This window comes from Castor canadensis, chromosome 11, assembly GCF_047511655.1.
Source record: "Castor canadensis chromosome 11, mCasCan1.hap1v2, whole genome shotgun sequence".
NCBI classification, from domain to species: domain Eukaryota; kingdom Metazoa; phylum Chordata; class Mammalia; order Rodentia; family Castoridae; genus Castor; species Castor canadensis.
Genome location: NC_133396.1, coordinates 100,240,510 through 100,258,042, shown reverse-complemented (window position 1 = coordinate 100,258,042; position 17,533 = coordinate 100,240,510). Strand labels below are relative to the sequence as shown.

Sequence of the window (17,533 nt, the reverse complement as noted above, 5' to 3'; positions counted from 1 at the left end):
CTAGGGTTTGAACTCAAGGCCTACACATTGAGCCACTCCACCATCCCATTTTTTTGTGTGATGAGTTTTTTCAAGATAGGTCTCGTGGGGGCTGGCTTCGAACTGTGGATCCTCCTTATCTCTGCCTCCTGAGTAAATAGGATTACAGGTGTGAGCCACCGGCGCCGGGCTCTGGTACTGGGATTTGCATTCAGGGCTTTGCACGTGCTGGGCAGATACTCTACCACTTGAGCCACAACCCAGCCCCATATTGTGTTTCTTAAAAGCAAATGTTCATGCTGAGGAAACAATAATTACAGTGTCTGCCTCAAAAAGCTCCTGGTCTTTTGTGCGTGTATGGGCGGAGGGGGAGGAAGGGATATAAACAATACAATGTGATTAATATAACTCAGAAATGACACCTCATTCACATGTGGAGATTCTGGGAAGGCTTTCCAGAAATAGTGATGTGTAATGGGAAATCTGAAGGACCTTTCTATAGTATGTCCTGCTTTACAGGATTCTGTCTTCATGGGAGTTACTGTACAACTCAGTATAGGTAAGTAATCTGCACGGAAATTCTGTCCTGTCTGGTAGAAATTCGAATATCTCCTACTTTCACTTGTGGGGGCGCAGGGGGGAGGCAGTTTTTACCCTATATTCTTACTCATTTTTGTATTCCCGATTTGTAAATATGTCTGCTTTCTAGATTTTCTCTTGTACCAGTTGTAATATTTGCCAGATCCTTCATGAGTTAAATAAAATAAATACATGCCCATTTTTATATAGCTATTTTTAAAGACTCTTCTTAACCAAACTTTAGACAGGCTCCACTGAACTCTCTTTTAGTAACTAAGCCTTATTCTTGGGCCTTATCTTGGACCTGCCTAAACAATTTTAGCAAGAATCCTGCCAAGCCAGATAAACAAGAGTGCCCCCCACCTTGATATCTGATCATCTTCACCTGCCTTCAGCAAGAATTCTGTTCAGTTGATCAAGAATCCCCTTACCCTTCTCCAGTGTTGGCAAGAAAAGTGGAAAAATGTTAATAACTCCCCTACCCTTGATGTAATTTTCCTTCCATCCACTGACTCCTTCATTGTCAAATCCCCACTTGTCTTTACTGTGTTAGGATTTGAGCCTAATATCTCTCCTCTCATTTCCCCCTCCTCCTCCTTCTTCCTCTTCCTCCTTTTTCTCTACCTCCTCCTCCTTCACTTCCTGACTTTCCCTCTCTCTCTCCACCTCCCCCTCTCATTTTTAACCTTTCACAGTAGTCCTGAATAAAGTCTTCCTTTCTATTTTAACAACTGTCAGAATACATTTTTTTTTCTTTTACAGTATGAGAGTCCTAGGCCAGGTGTGGTGCTTCATGCCTGCAACCCCAGAACTCAGGAGGTTGAGGAGGCAGGATGATCAGGAGTTCTAGGCTAGACTGGGCTGTATGATGATACCCTGTCTCAAAAAACCATGTGCACACATCAACCAAAAAATAACAGAGAGCAACAGAAAAACACTATGAGAGTTATAATTTTTACCTTTTTCTAAAAATTATCTTTTTTTAATGGATGGTACTTGCGTTTGAACTCAGGGCCTCATGGCTTGGTAGGCAAGGCACCTTACCACTTGCTACTCCACCAGCCTTGAAAATTATCTTTTAACAGGTGAAGTGTTCCAGAGAGAGAAACCTGTAAGTGCAAAAGTCTGGAAATTAGGGAGTTTGGGAAATTAAAAACAGATCAGTGGGATGGAGGTATTGTTCAAGTGGTAGAGCACCTGCCTAGCAATCACAGGACCCTGAGTTCAAACCCCAGTTTAAAAAAAAATAAAAAGTAAAGCTAGACAACAGAGCAAAGCAAAGAAAATGTTTAGATATGAGACTAGAGAGACAAGCAGGTGCCAGATAATAAAATACTATAAGCCACTTTAAAAGAGAATAGGGCTAGAGATGTGCCTCAATGGTAGATCCCATATGCATAATTCCCTGGGTTCAGCTCCCAGCATGGAGAAAAATAAAGAGTTTGGGTGTTATCTTTAGGGCAAGAAGGCATTAAAGTGTTCTGGGCAGAGAGTATAATGATCAGAGCTTTCTTCTGGTGGAAATGTGGGACATTATTGAAGTGGTCAAGACAGGAGGCAGAATACTGTTTAGAAGGTTATTACAGAAATCCAGGAGTGAGGCCAGGCACTGGTGGCTCATGCCTGTAATCAGGAGGCAGACATCAGTAGGACTGTGGTTCAAAGCCAGTCCAGGCAAATAGTTCAGGAGACCCTATTTTGAAAATACCCAACACAAAAAACAGGGCTGGTACAGTGGCTCAAGTGGTACAGCACCTGCCTAGCAAGTGTGAGTTCAAACCCCAGTACTGCCAAAAAAGAAAACAGAAAGAAAGAAATCCAGGAGTGAAGCATATGTAAAATAAAGCATTATCAGTAGGACTATCAAGAAGAGGATGTCTTTGAGAACTTTTAGGAGGCAAACAGGACTTGGTGACTGACTGGATGTGCTAAATTACAGAGTGAGAGTCTCTAATGGTGACTCCTAGATTTCTTATTTGGACCAAGGGGTGGATAGTGGTGGTTTTGTTTTGTTTTGTTTTATTTGTTGTCATTATTGCTGCAACTACTGCCCAGGGCCTTGGGCATGCCAGGCAAGCACTCTACCACTGTGCTATATCCCCAGCCTGACTGGTGCCCATTTAATGAGAAGCAAAACTTAGAAGAGGCACATTTTTGGGGGAGGGGTAGAAATGACAAAATTTGCACATAATGAGTTTGAAGTGCCTGTGGAGGCTAAGGATGACCTACTGTGGGTTTGAATGCAATACTGCTTTGAAGCTCATTGACTATGTGATTGAGCAATGCACTCTCTGGGTTTCATCTGTAAAATGAATCCCATCTTAAGAGGTTTTGTGATAATTAGTAAGAAACATAGAAAAGTGCCCAGCAGGCAGCAAATATTCAACACATCTGAATTGTAAGCACAAAATAAGTATAGAGTAATAGCCCTGATTTTTAAGGCTCACTGTAGCAGAAAAGATAGATTTGTACAAATCATTGAAATATGGTTCTCCCAGAGGGCTCTTCCATTGAGCCTCTGCTTTGCCATGCATGGTGTTTTGTTCTTACAAAACTGACCTTCAAAGAAAAGAAAAAAAAAAAAAACTGACATACACTTTCTTTCCTTTTGGCATTTTTTTGTGTGTATGGGACTGGGGTTTGAAGTCAGGACTTTGCACTTGCAAAGCAAGCACTGTATCACTTGAGCCACACATCTAGTCCATTTTGCTCTGGTTATTTTGGAGATGGGGGTCTTGCTAACTATTTGCCCAGGCTGGACTTTAACTGCAATCCTCCCAATCTCAGTCTCCCAAGTAGCTAGGTGTGAGCCATCATCACTTGGCTTTTTTTTTTTTTTTTTTTTTTGCCTGGGCTGTCTTCTAATTACAATCTTCTAATCTCTGCCTCCTGAATAGCTAGGATTGCAGGCTTGGGCCACCAGTGCCTGGCCTTTTTTGGCTTTTTGAGACAAGGTCTTCCTATGTAGCCAAGGGATTTTCCAGGTGGGAAACCATCATACCTGGTTTCTGATCTTTACTTTTTTCTGTGAACTCTCTGTGGATAAGGACCATGTCTTCCCTTTTATCATCTGAATGTAACCAAGAACTTTTGGTACAAATTTTACAAAAAAACCCATCTTAGATATGATCTAGACTGTTCCTTGATAGAATTATTTTCTCATGCTAATTCAGAGTTTGGAAGGAGGGCAAAGGCAGAAGGTTCAAAGGAAAGAGAATCAGCATGCATTGACTACTTATTAGTAGCCAAAGACACTGTCAAGCATTTACATTGCTATATTCTTAAGTTCTGACAACCTCTCCATAAGGCAAGCAGTAGCTTATTCATTTTTCAGATAAGGAAGGCAGACATCAAATGATTTAAGGTCACACTGTTACATATAAGTAAACATCAAAGCATAGATTCATTTGACTCCAAAGCTCCATGTCCTTCCCAAACACTATGAGAGTGATTACAACAGTTTACAAACCAATGGTTTGCTTATTGAACAAACAAGTGCAATAAATCAATTCTCAATGGGAGATTAAATCAATTAATAGGGGGGAGAAATGAAAAAAAATCAATTAATAAACTTTACCCTTTTCTTCAGACTCATTTTCAGGCCAGTTTTTTTTTTTTTTTGTAATATTTTCAGTTCTCTAGTGCTTATTTGCATCTACATTGTCAAGAGAGTGTGCTGGTGTATCTCCTAAAGCTGGATATGTGTTTGAAATGAATGTCACTGTTTTCGTGCATTTGTAGAGCCTGTTGCTAGTTGACCAAAGTCTGCAGGGGATGCTTAAATCCACTTCCTCCCCTCCCTTTCCTTCCCAAAGCTACTTAAGTACTTGGGTCTGTCCCCATATAAGGTCCTGTCTGGGTAAGTTGTTCAGTATTGTTTCTCCCCCATCTCCCTAGACCCCCACACACCCTTTCTGAGCATTTTTAGAATGGGTGGTTTCCTCCAGCTGTCAGCTGGTTACTCTTGCTGCCAATGATTTTGGCTTCTTCTCACCAACAGTCAATGGAGAAGTTATTCAATTGGTTCAGAAGCATCCTCTTAGACAATAAAATGTTAACACACTGAAATACATTTCCTTGCCCCTTCCTCCCTGACCAATGAGATACTGGCTTTGTCACTTACTGTCAATCACTGTAAGAGTACTGGGGTTTGAACTCAGGGCCTCATGCTTGCTAGACAGGCACTCTACCACTTGAGCCACTCCATCAGCCCTGTGTTGGGTATTTTCAAGATAGGGTCTTATGAACTATTTGCCCAGGTTGGCTTTTGAATCTCTATCTTCCTGATCTCTGCTTCCTGCATAGCTAAGGTTACAGGTATGAGCCAACCAGCACATGGCTCAATCTGGTATTTTTAAAAAACAAAATACTGTAATACTGTATGAAGATTTCAAATGTGGGACTAGAGAAAGAGTAGAAACATAAATGCTCATTCCACAGAACCATCCAGAAACCCTGGCTCTCCCACCTCCCCCACAAAAATAGTGGTTGGACAAATGCCCAGATTTCCTCTCCTCTAACCACAGAAGCAGGGGAGCAGCCTCATACACACACTTGCCCTCTCATAAAATGGTTTTTCAAACTCTGCTTCAACTTCTCTAGAGAGAAGCTTACTCCCTTGTCAGTCACTGCTTCTTCTTTTTCCAGCTCCTCATTGGCCCCTTTTCACCACTAAGACCAGATACATGGAAAGTGTTAGCACCTCCTTTTTTCCTGTTTTCCTTGTTTCTGCTCCTTCTTGTACATTCATACCCTAGCTTAGGCCCATGAAGACAGTAAGTAGACAGATTGGGAGACAGAGCTCATCTTGGCTCTTACAGGGAGGTATGTGGTCCCTACAATCCTAGCAAGAACTTGGGAGTCCTGACTTCAGGATGTTAGGTCCAGCCTATATCCCAGTCTGAGAATAGTGGTCTGGGGAAGATCATTCCAGAAATGGATTATGATTGGCCTGAGATTTAGGGCTGGGATGCTCATCACTTCTCTGTGCCCCCACTTTCACTGTATGCTCCTACCCAGCTACCTATACACCTATACAGAAGTGGCCTCTAAGCTCTGTCCCGTTCTGGAGAAAACTTTGTCAGTAAGAATCTTATCCAGTGAGCAAAGGGGTTCTTAAAATAACATATGTGGAAATGATTTATAAAGTGTGAATTGACAAGAGTATTAAAGAAAGGTGAGAAGGGCTACCATAATGACTTGCTCCTCTGGGCCAAATCCAAGGCTCGCCTTCCTCAACCCTCATAGCCCATTAAGTACAGGACTTAGTCTCTGCAGTTAATTTTGCTCTTATCGTACAGTTCCTTGTATGGTCCCATTGTTTCTCCCATTGTGAAGGTGTAGTACACAATCTCCTCCCTAGGAGGCAATGTGAGCTCCATAAAAACACAGTCACGTATTGTATTTGTGCCTCATATACACTTAGTACCATGTGTACAATGTAGTAAGGTCCATAAACATATTAGTCGTGGTTCAATTTTGTTAACTAGATGAAACAATTGAAGATCACTCTGGCCTCTTTTCACTCTCCTGTTCCTGCCTCCTCTTGCCTGTTTGGTAGGAGTGCTACAGGATGCCCAGGGGTCAAGCACAACAATGAGAGCCATATATACTGCAGCGAAGAGTGTGGGCAGCCCTTTGTTCACTGCTGCAGAGGGAGTAGGCAATATGCTGTGTGGTGTACAGTATAGGGTACTGAGTAAGGGTCTGCCTAGTACAGAACTAGATTAGCAACGCCCAGCTCCAGAGAGTAGAGTGTGCACAACTGTCATAACCTCCACTCCTACCACTCAACCACATAGTCCCAGCTCATCACCCGAGTTATAGTTGGCAGCCCAGCAGGAACTGCAACAGCAGAGTGAGGTAACTTTGGTTCTCTCATTTCTCCCCTCTTCCACTTTCACCTCAGGGTCTTATTTACCTATAGTTCCTCCCTTACCTCTACATTCAGTCCCTTCCCCAATCCCTGGCAGTCTTGATTCTGCTACTCAAAACTCCAAATTCCTATAGGTTCCACCTGCCACCCTTGTCCATTCCTGTCCCACCATATCACACATAGAACTGCTCAGGTTCTTTCTCAAGCAAAGTCTTCTACTCAGACAGAAAAGTAAAGCTGCTCCAGGATCTAGTGCTGCTCCTCAAATATTCTGCCTCCACTGAACATATGGCTCTCCTCTCTCAGCTCCTTCTTCATGCTACTCTTTTTACCTTGTTGTCTAGTCCCTGCCAAATCACATCCTATTCCTCTTATTGAATTTCATTCTAACCTAACCTCTTCAAAGGAGTCTGCTGAGTTTATATTGATTGATTCTAGGGACTCTGTCCTAGTCACTCAGTAGTCATAAAGGTAACCTCTTACCTTGCTATATCCTTGACTATCTGAAAATATTTAAACATTTGCTCTGAGAACATCCCTGTGGGAACAGGTGTGATTAGTCCCATTCCATAAGACTAATCTAAGGTTCTGCATCAGTGACTTACCCAACACCATTTAGATAATAAGATGCTGAACCCCAGTTCAAATTTAGATCCATTGGCTCTGTTCTAGGGCTCTTTCTACTACAACAGTTTTCTTTGACCCCCTCAACTATCACTCTTACTACTAAGCACCTGTTTGTGTTGAGATACTTCTTGCTTTTTTGTTATCCTTGACAAGCAATTATCCTGTCTCCTTCATGTGACTAGGAGAGGTAAGGGACAGAATGTCCTTTCTCTGATTGTCTCTCAGGATCCAGGATAGAGTTCTGCCAGCCAAAGGAACTGAGCCTGGGGATAAGGGTAGGCACCACTGATGTGGATCTTTGCCAATGGCATTGTAGACCCTATGAGAGTGGATGTGGACAGAGCAGTAAGATAATAATCAACTGCAGCTGCCATTTGTGGAGCATTTACCCAGTGCAAGGCATTATGGTAGTTTTTAAATTTTATTTACATTATTTAATCCTTATAACAAATTTCTAAGAGAGGTATTATTATTGACAAATGAAAAAACTAATGTTCAAAGACATGGAACCAAGATGCAACCCACATCTGTCAGACTCCAAAAGGAGCACATAAATAGAAGAATTCAAATTACATTTTAAAAATATGGTAATCCCTCACTCCCTGAAGGCCCATCCTACCCTTTTTTCTTCCTTTCCCAGCAAATAAAATTCAGGGAAAGGAAAACAGGGAAGTTGTACCTCATACATAAGCATACATTCACACACACACACACACACACACACACACACACACACACACACACACAAAATCACTTATACTTATCATTGCCACCCTGGATTTCCTAGCCAGGGTGGGACTATAAGTCAGTTTCCCCAGAACCCTAGTCCTCACCCCTTCCCTGGTGCTAAGTAAAAATGAATAAATACTAAATAAATACAACTGAGGCTCAGGGCCCATCTTGCCTATTCCCTCCCTCCTGTGACCGGCAGGGCAGAGGGGGCAGTTTAAATAGGAGACTGTCTCCTAGCCCCTTTGATCCACCAACCCATACTGCCTCCCAGGGCAGGAAATCTGGGCAGGGCCAGCCTGCTCATTAGGACAGAGAGGAGGGGCGGGTGCAGCCCCTCCCCACTGTGGCTTAGCAAGAGGCAGTTTCGGTAACCCCCTCACTCTCCCAGCTGAGTCCGAGGCCCCGGTGCCCAGAAAGGACAGCCGGGATGGTGAGGTTATTTTCTGCCTGCCCAGGAGCGCCGCCGAAGGATTTCCAGAATCTGTGCCCGGCGGTGTAGCCAGTCCTGGGGAGGGGGGCGTGGTGTCGAAGGGACAGGACGTGGAACAAAGAAGCTGTATCGGAGGCGTGCATTCTGTGGGTCGCCAGCTACCAGGACTTGCAGTGTCAAGGGCTGGGCCAGCGGCCCGTGGCCTGACAGTGTCTCTGAGGCTGCAGTGGCCCCACTGTAGCGCAAGCTGACTGCTCCAGGCAGTACCACGTCTGTGGGGGAGGGCATCAGCGTGTATTCACCATTGAGGGCATAGGAGCCATCTGGAAGCTTCAGGGCCAGGTAGATGCTCCGGGGACCATGCCCTCCCTGTTGCCGGACAATGATATGTGTGGCCCCTGCAGGGATAGTGACCACATCACTGTATCCATACCTGCGTGTGGAAGGAGTAGAGGGGGAGCTTAGCATCTCCTGCATCACCTGCGTTGTTTGTCTGATTGAATGCGTGCATATGTGTGTGGGTGTATCCTCCAACCTACATGAGCTGTGCAACCTAAATCAAAGCGACGTGCAAATGTACTCTCCTTACTCTTTTTTTTTTTTTTTGGTGGTGGTGGTACTGGGGTTTGAACTCAGGGCCTCAGGCTTGCTAGGCAGCTTTCTCCTCATTATCTCTGGACATTAATACCTACACCTACTGAGGTGCCACTTCCTTGGTGTCTGTCCAATTCCAATTCTCCCTCCAGCACAGAGGTCACCTCCCAAGTCCAGAGCCTACAAGAGGCTCTCACAGCCCTCTGTCAAACATATGGGGGCATTGTACCATAATTGCCTACTCAACTATTCTCTCACTAGATTGTAGAAACAGTGTTGAGTAACTTCTGGATCCCCAGGACCCAGAACAGCACTTAGAAAAATAGAGGAAAATAAATAAATAAATAAATGGTGAAGGAACCTGAATTTTCTGAAGGAGCCTGACTGCTTGCTGCAGCCAGAACCATCCCCACCGCACACCATGCATTTGTCAAACTTCTTTTTGGAGCCAATGATGCGGTCACAGCCAGCATGGATGCAGCGGCCCTGGACACAGACTGAGGAGCTGTCTGGGGAGCAAGGGGTCCCATCTACCACCTGAGGAGAAAAGAAAGAATGGTATAAAGGGTTCTTCCTAAGTCAGAAGGAGTTGGTAAACCAAACAAAACCCAGATGCCATCAGGGAAGGGACATCAGAAAAGTTGGGTGAGGTAGGGGATAAAGATGGTGTGTAGGATGAGCCCAAGCTTGTGTGTGATTATCATCATAATGATGTAATAATTATAAACTCAGTATTTTCAGAGCACTGACTGTGAATCAGGCAATGTGGTAAATGTTTTATGAATGTCAACCTAAGTCCCACAACTGCTATTTAAGGTTCTGAGGTTGAGAAAGATCAAGGAACTTGTCTAAAGGTCACACAGATGGCAAACAGAGAAGCCAAGATGGGAATTTTAGGTCTGACTCCCAACACCAAACCCTAAACTTAATGGTACTGCCTCCAGTTGGACACTAGAGGGCAGCCAACCTGTAGGAATTCTCTGCAGGCTAGCGGGGAAGGGAGAAAGCCAAATGCTACCATGGCTTGTTTTTCCCTCTTCAGCCTTCAACCCACTGCCCTATCACACAGAGGCAGTGCCAAACATTAGCGTTTACAGGAAACCTGTCTTTTGAGACACTGGCTTTCCATGAGCCCAATGAGGCCATCACTGTAATTTGACAGAGAAACTTGTGGAAAGGATAGTCCAGGACTTGCTCAAAAGGCCATACGCTTCCATTTTCACCAAATGCAGTGCAAGAACGTGGAGAGAAAAAGGGAAGCAGTAGGGAAATGGAGCAGGCTAGAACAGCCTTACTGGCCATTTATCCAGAGTCTGGGCTTGTTTTCCCAAAAGCCAATACCCATGGATGGATAATTCTGAGTGGTCCCATAGGCTGACCTGGCAAGGCTGTGGAAATGTCAGCAGTGTAGCTATTTTGGAGGACCTTTGCTATCAGAAAGCAGAAGATCCACTGGGGAGTATCTGAGTTTAGACAGGGTCTGGGGCCTCACCCGTGGCTCCAGCACATAGTAGTAGCCCAGTGCCCGGGCCTGGCAGGTGAGTTTGCACTGGTCCCGGGGGGCCACACCTGTGTACCGAGGGACCCAGTCCATGGGTCCTGGGAAGCTCTTGAAGAGGTCAGTGCGGTGGTTGTAGGCAGCACACTGCTCCTCACGGAAGGTCAAGGCTAGAGGGGGTGAAATGGACAGTCAGAGCTCCTGCCTCCTCACACTGCCACAAACCCCTCAACCTAGCCTCTCAGAACCTTAGACTACATGTTATTTCCCTCCCCCATAAAATGCCAGGCACAGTTCCAGAAGAGTAAAGTCACCCCCTGAACCCCCTCTCCCAGCAAGCAGCAGGGGCAATGAACACCTCCTTAGTCCAGCACTCAGGGGACAGTTCTCCCAGCACTACTATCCCTTCCCAAGGGTTCCTAACCCTCCCACCCCTCACCTGAGCCCGTTGGGCAGTTCTCCGTGTTGCAGGAGCGGAAGCGGGTACGGCGGCCCTCACAGTACTTCCCACCATTTCGGGGGACAGGTCTTGTGCAGTCACGAGAGGAAAACTGGACACCACCCCCACAGCTCCGAGAGCAGTCGCCCCATGGTCCCCAGGGACCCCAGCCACCAGCTTGTGGAATCTGCAGAAGCACAGAATGGAAAGATGGGATGAATGTACTCTCCTGGACTTAGGCAAGTCCCCTTTACTGCCACCCCTGCCCTGGAATCTCACATTGAAGTCCTTGAGCTGGTCCACATGAAGGCAGCGGCCACCCATGCAGGCTTGTGTGGGCCCACAGGGGGTGCCATCAGCCCAGGGTGAGTGCTTGGTTTGGCACATGGCGTGGCCATTGAGGTGACCAGAGCACCAGAGGGCTGCACAGGGTGGTGGCAGTTGTGGACAATGGTGTGAGTCAGGCCCAAAGGTCAGCTGGCACTGGCGATCAGCATCATAGTCCTTGCCAGGAAAAGTCACGGGCAGATGGAGGGGAGCCTCTGGCTTGTCTAAGAGACAGTGTCCTGGGAAGGGGGTTGAGGCATAATGTCAGTAAGGGCCTGAGGGGAGCATTCGGGTTTGCCAGCTGAAAGCTTAGGCTCTATGAGGTCTGGGGGATTCTAGACAAAATCCTAGAGCTTTATGAGGCTTTAACTAGCAGCCATGCTTAGCTGCATGAATATTATGTGAATTGGTTAAATGCTTGACCAAATATTTAAGAGGTAGATATCATTATTACAATTAATTTACCTATCAGATATAGAGGGATGAAATAACTTACAGTCACACATCTGCATAAAACTAAAGTATAGTCTTCCCACTACTCTTACCCATCTGCTTCTCGTCAACGACTCTGCCCAGTGGCAGTCATCCTGCTGTTTTTGCACCCTTCATTGAGTGACAAGGTAGCCACTTCCTTCATAGGCAGCTCATTCTAGTGTTGGACAGTTCTGGCACTTAGAAGGTCAATTCTAATTCTATTTGAGCCAAAATTTGCTTCCCCTAGCTGTGCTATTTATTTTGGTAGGATGTGGGAACCACACAAAGACAGCAGCATTTCTCACCCCAACCCACACAGCAGAGGAAGCACACGTGGAGGAGTCAATGTGGCTCTTGGGGAATGTGGGGAGGTGGGGGGGGCAGGAGTACTCTGTGAGTACTGCACAGAGAAAGGTGGTATCATCTTTACCATAGCCATTGTCCAGGAACTCAGTGATGAAATGAGCACTGCAGGGGGACCAGGGCTCCTCAGGATCCACATGAGCCATGACAGGAGCCATGACATGGCGGGAGGCGCTCCCATGACCATTCAAACTGACACACGGCTTGGAGTTGTCATGGAGCATATTGAAGACATGGCCTGTGAAAGCAGAAGTCCTGCTAGTGTCCAAAGGTCCCAACCCTATGCCTTCAGTTGCAACTGTGGATGATCAGATCCATTCTCCACCCCACTCTAGCCCAACCCTTTCTGGTGCTCCAAGTACTCCTCAATATGTAGCCCCCATTGCTCTGCCTCTCTTTTTCCAAAGGGAAGGCCCTCCCTCCCTATTTTCATTTTACCCAACATTCCCAGTCCTGAAGCACCATATTCCATCACTGACTCCGCCTCCAAACACACACACACACACACATACACACGCACAGTTCACAGTAAGCTTCCACATACTATCTTATTTAATAGGAAAATCTATGTCTACACTTGGAGCAGAGGCCCTGGGCCCAGGCCTGCAGAGGAGGAAGAAACACTTCAAGACTCCCATTTGCGCTCTGGTGAGCTTACTATCTCCTCTTCTCATCTGATCCCTGCTACCTCTGCTATCCACCCCAGGTGTCCCATGACCTCATTCCCACCTTACCCAGTTCATGAGCAGCAGTGAAGGCTGACTGGAGCCCATCATCCTCTACAATAGCACAGCTCCGAGCTGTGTCACACACAGTACCCACATCAGCCATACCTAAAGTGTCACAGGTGGAGACCCCACATAGATCCTGTGGAGAAAGATCACAGAATATGCATGGGGAACCTAGACTGAGTGGACTCAGCATGGGTCCACTGGGCTGAGAGCTACATTAGTGGGGACCTGGGTACTGTCAGGGCCCAGATAGCCACACATGGTAGTATGGCTGTGGCCAGACACCATGTTGCATAACTTCATGGCACCATTTCCATGACAATCTATGTAGTGGTGCCTCTTGGTATTGTACAGTGCCCAGCCTGTGGTGCTGATTGGGGCCTCACCTGACGGGTAAACAGAATTGCTGTGTCAAAGTGATCAGGGTCCGAGTCCTCAGGGGTGTTAAGGCCTCGCTGCCAGGCACAGAAGCTGCGTAGGGTCTGGGCAGCACTGGGGCCTACTTGGGGTCCCTCTTCGCCTGACCCCAGAATCACTAGCCGAGTCACCACCAAGCTGACAGGGTTGCGGATGCTTGGGTGCTTGAAGGCCTTGGCTGCTGCCGCCATAACTGTCAGCAGGTAGCGCTTTAGTCCTGCACCATGAAATGCTGCCATCTTGTCATCTGCCACCACCAGGGTCTCCACGAATCTACTCAGTGAAGCAAAGCGCTGAAGAGAAAAAGGAAAGGAGGATCCTGAAATAGTCTCCCATACCCATGGATCACTTCTCCCCTCCCTCACTTCCTGGGTCTGGAACTCAGCAGAGCCAGCTGGGCCTCACATACCCCACAGATTCCTGAAGGGGCTGGGTTGGGCCCTCCCCCACCCCCAAATCCCAAGGCTTTTGTGGTAATGCTGAGGAGTCAGCTGTTGGCTCTGAGAAGGGGAGGAGAAGGGGGTGCCACGTCCCAGGGCTGCTGCGTGGGCCCCAGAGGTAAAAGCAGCTGGGACTGCCTCAGGGAGGGGCTTTGGGGTCCCCCCGGCCTGAGTGTGGCTGGGGCCTGTGGGACTAGGGCTAGAGGGCTGGGCTGCAACGTGTCTGCCCTGTGTGGTTGGAGGAATAATTCAGTCAGCAGCTACAGCCAGGGCCAGATCTCAGCGTGGCGGGTGTGGAAAGAGCGTCTGGTCTGGATTAAAGCTAGAGAGGGAGGAGGGAGGAAGAAAGGAAAGAGGGGGGAGACCTGGGAGTGGGAGGGAGGAAAGCATGGAGCCTCAGGCAGCCTTGCAGTCAGTCCTCATTGTGGGAAGGGGATTGACCAGAAGGAGGTATGGGATGCCTTTCTTTCCCTGCCCACTCCTGTACTAGTTTGCAATTTGCCAGAACAATTTTAAAGACGGCATCAGAAACCAGAGTCCAACCTCTTGGACCTCAAACCTCACTCATTTAGCTGGGAGTAGGGGTAAAAACCACTGGGGCAGAGAAAATAACAAGGTCAACAGACTGTTAGGAGGGCTTTATTGCTGGAGACTGTGCCAGCAGGGGATGCCATGGCCAGGCAGGGATAGAGTGGGGATGGGGAGAGGTCATTCCAACCTCAAATGTCTGACCTACCTGAGGAAACCCTCAGGGCAGGTTAGTGGTCTGGCTAGGAGAAGGGCTGGGGCAGGGAGAGGACAGAGCCTTCCCAAGAAAGGCTTGCAAAGAGAGGAAAGGCAGACAGAGGGAGGAAGCAGAACAGCTAGAAGTGGAAGTGGGTGGAGAGAGGGTGAATAGGGGTCAGTAGGACAGACATGGTGAGAGGACACGGCAGGACACAGACTGCCTACCTTGGCTCTTCGGGGACTGGGGCTGGGGCTCCCAGGAGGAGCCTTGACGTTGCACATGGGACCCTGGCCGCTGGCAGGACTCTTCCGACGTAGGATGTGAGCTTCAGGCCCACCAGCAGAGTTGAGGGTGCCTCCCTCCAGGGGCTGGAGGTGAAGTTCAGCCCCCTGGTACTGCAACACCCCTAATAGAGCTCCCCCATCCCAATGCAAAGATGCCACCGACTCCGGATCTCCGTTGATGGTGCCAGTCAGGTAGGTACCTGGCTCTGCCCCACCCAACAGCTCAGGCGCGTGGCCCAGGTACTGCACTGTCAGCCCCTCCACCTGCACGCCGGGGTCCTGCTCCAACTCTAATAGCAGTGTCTCCCCAAAGGCTGGCAAGCGGTACAGCAGCTTGGCAGGGGAGCCTGAGCCAGGCAGGACACTGCCGTTGAGCTTCTCTGGAAACACGATCTCCTCCTCCCGGGGGAGGGGGCTGGCTGGCCAGGCTGAGGGCAAGAGGGAGGCCAGCAGCAGCAGAAGCAGCCACAGCAGCACGGAGAGAGGCACAGAGTGAAGCAGCAGGCAGGACTGGACTCCACACAGCCAGCGCCCCGCCAAGCCCCTCCCGGGATACGAGCTGGTCTGGGACATGGCACCGGTGCTGCAGTTGGGAGGGACTGAGGCCGTCCGGGGCACCAAGTCCTCCACACCCTAGCTGTGGAAATCGCCTCTCTAAAGCCTTGGGGCTGGGACTCGTGCCAAGGTCAGAGGCAGAGGTTTTAGAGGGGCTGGAGATGTTCAGAGGAGATTGAGAGAATTTAGCCCTTAGGCTTAGGAGAGGTGCCCAGGGGTCTGTCTCCTCCAAACTTTCCTCCAGTGCTCTCTTCTCCTGAATCTTTGTCTCTCCCTGCCTGTGTCTTCCACAGCTTCTCTGGCCTGTCGCTCTGTATAATTCTATTTGGCTTCAACCCTGTGCCTGCCCTGTCTCTGCCTCCTTCTTCTGTGCCTTTGTCTCTCTCCTCCTCTGTCTCTTAGTGTCTGTGAGTCTGTCTGTGGGTTCTCCCCAGCCTTTCTCCCCAGCCTTTCTCCCCGCCAGCTCTTTTAAGCCATCCAGAGCTTCTGTGATTGGCTGATCTGTAAGCCACTCAGCCGGGAGCTCTATCGGTGGGACCCAGATGGATGTATCATTGCTTCCCAAAATCTTAGTTTTTGTTTTCCTTAAAAGAAAAAAAGGGACTTGCCCAGGGGAAGGGAATCTCTAGCAGCCGGATGGATTATAGGAACTGAGCCAGCTGATGACATAGCCTTTTTCCAAACCCCACAATCAGCCCTCAGCTGTCTCTTTTTTTGGTGGGACAGAGTCCCAGGGGATGTAGAGACTCAGGGAAAGGCTTTGGCCAACACGCATGCATGGATAGGATCCCGTCCTGGGAGAATTCCTGTATCAACTGGCCTCCCTTTTCTCAAGGCTCCCTCATGCTGCCCTCTGTCCCCAGAGGATGATTTCCAGGGCTGAAGGGACTGAGTAGGCTACCCAGGATAAAGAGGATGGGGAACAGGTAAGAAAGCATGAAGAGGGAAGAGGGAAGAACAAAGAAAGGATGTAGCTGAAAGCTGGGCATGGGTGCAAGTCTATAATCTCAACAGTTCGGGAGGTGGAGACAGGATTTCAAGTTCGATGTCAGCTGGGGCAAAGATAGTATAGGATCCTATCTCAAAAACAAAATACAAACAATAGGGCTGGGGGCATGGCTCAAGTGGCAAGAGCACAAAGCCCTGGGTTCAATTCTGAGTAATGTGAAAAACAAAACAAGCAAACAAAAACAAAACAGAGGAGGCTGAGTGGCTGAGAGACAGTGGTCAGGGAGGTTACTTTCCAAAGGTGGGATGATTCTGCTGGAATGGACATATGGAGGAAGCAGACGACAAGGCAGGAGGGGTAATGCCTTTTCTTTTTACAGAAGGAGGATTCAGGGTGATATCTCCTCTTCTCTAATGTCTCTTCTTTCCCTTCTCCCTCAGGCTCCCTGTTCCTGAGTTACCACTCCCTCTACCCCCTCTAAAGCCCGGAAGAGCCATTCAGCCCCAAGGTTTCCCCCTCCCCACTTCCTGACTCCCCAATTCCCTGGCTCAGCTCCCAGTACCTTCCCCCAGTCTCTTGGCCTTGCTCCTACCCACTCCTAACAATTCTTCCCTGCCCCCCAGCCTCAAGTTAGCCAGCCCCTAGCATGGGAAAGACTTGCTCTCTCAGGAACCCAGAATTACCCAGGATCAACTTCTGGCCCCACCTTGTCCTGAGAACCCAATAGTTCCTGGAACATCTAGTAATCTCTGATTTCTTATTCTCCATGGGGTGGGGAGATAGTGGAGGCAGCATTTTAGGGTACTGGAAGAGACTGGAGACCAGTGCCTGGGGTGGTGTTAGAGAAAGGAAGCAAATGATTCATTTGGTTCTGGATTGTAGGCGACTCAGAAAGTAGGTGTTAGATTCTCAAGGCAAGGAAGTAAAAGGTTCAGAAGAGGGGCAATTCCTGCTCATCCCACCCCACTGCCACTTGCTTCCCCAGGAAATCCCCAGGAAGGAGAGTGCAGTCAACAGTCCCTTCCCTTTCCCAGAGGGGGACCACCTTCCTCTGCCCCAGTTCTCTTATTCACTCTCTGCCTTGTCACCTCCTGTCCCCCACATCATATCCGACAGAATATTTCCTCTTCTCCTCCCTTCCTGCTCAGGTCACTAATACCTGCCCTGGTGCCCATTACTTTGTGCACCAGCCACCCTGTTGTGATTGGCAGACCCACCTCTTGACCCACCACATGCCCTTACCCTTCCTGATCCTAAGTGGAGGGGGCTGGGACTGGAGGAGTCACACAAGGGATGTGAGACAAGAAGGGACAGGGGCAAGAGGAGCTATCACCAGAGGACTCGCATTGCCCCTTTCCATCCCCCCATCTGAGAAAAGGACAAAGGGGGTGACTAAGCAGTGAAAGACAAAGGGCCTTAGAGTGGCAGCAACAGTGTGTGGGGGGTGTTGGCAGCAGGGGAAAGGCACAAAAGATGCAGTGTCCCTCCTCTTCATCCTAAGCAGCCCCCCAGG

The 17,533-nt window shown here is 48.3% G+C and overlaps 1 protein-coding gene across 1 annotated transcript; it reads right to left on the bottom strand.

Annotated features, from left to right (window-relative positions):
* Positions 1-7,468: 7,468 nt before the first annotated feature.
* On the bottom strand, positions 7,469-15,546 carry Adamts4 (ADAM metallopeptidase with thrombospondin type 1 motif 4). The gene is made up of 9 exons (XM_020174363.2): positions 14,457-15,546; positions 13,035-13,358; positions 12,652-12,784; positions 11,985-12,155; positions 11,033-11,319; positions 10,754-10,940; positions 10,309-10,484; positions 9,178-9,353; positions 7,469-8,655 (listed from the first exon to the last, which is right to left on the bottom strand). The coding sequence occupies exons 1-9, from the start codon at positions 15,087-15,089 to the stop codon at positions 8,229-8,231; spliced, it is 2,514 nt and encodes an 837-aa protein (XP_020029952.2). The 5' UTR covers positions 15,090-15,546; the 3' UTR covers positions 7,469-8,228.
* Positions 15,547-17,533: the final 1,987 nt, after the last annotated feature.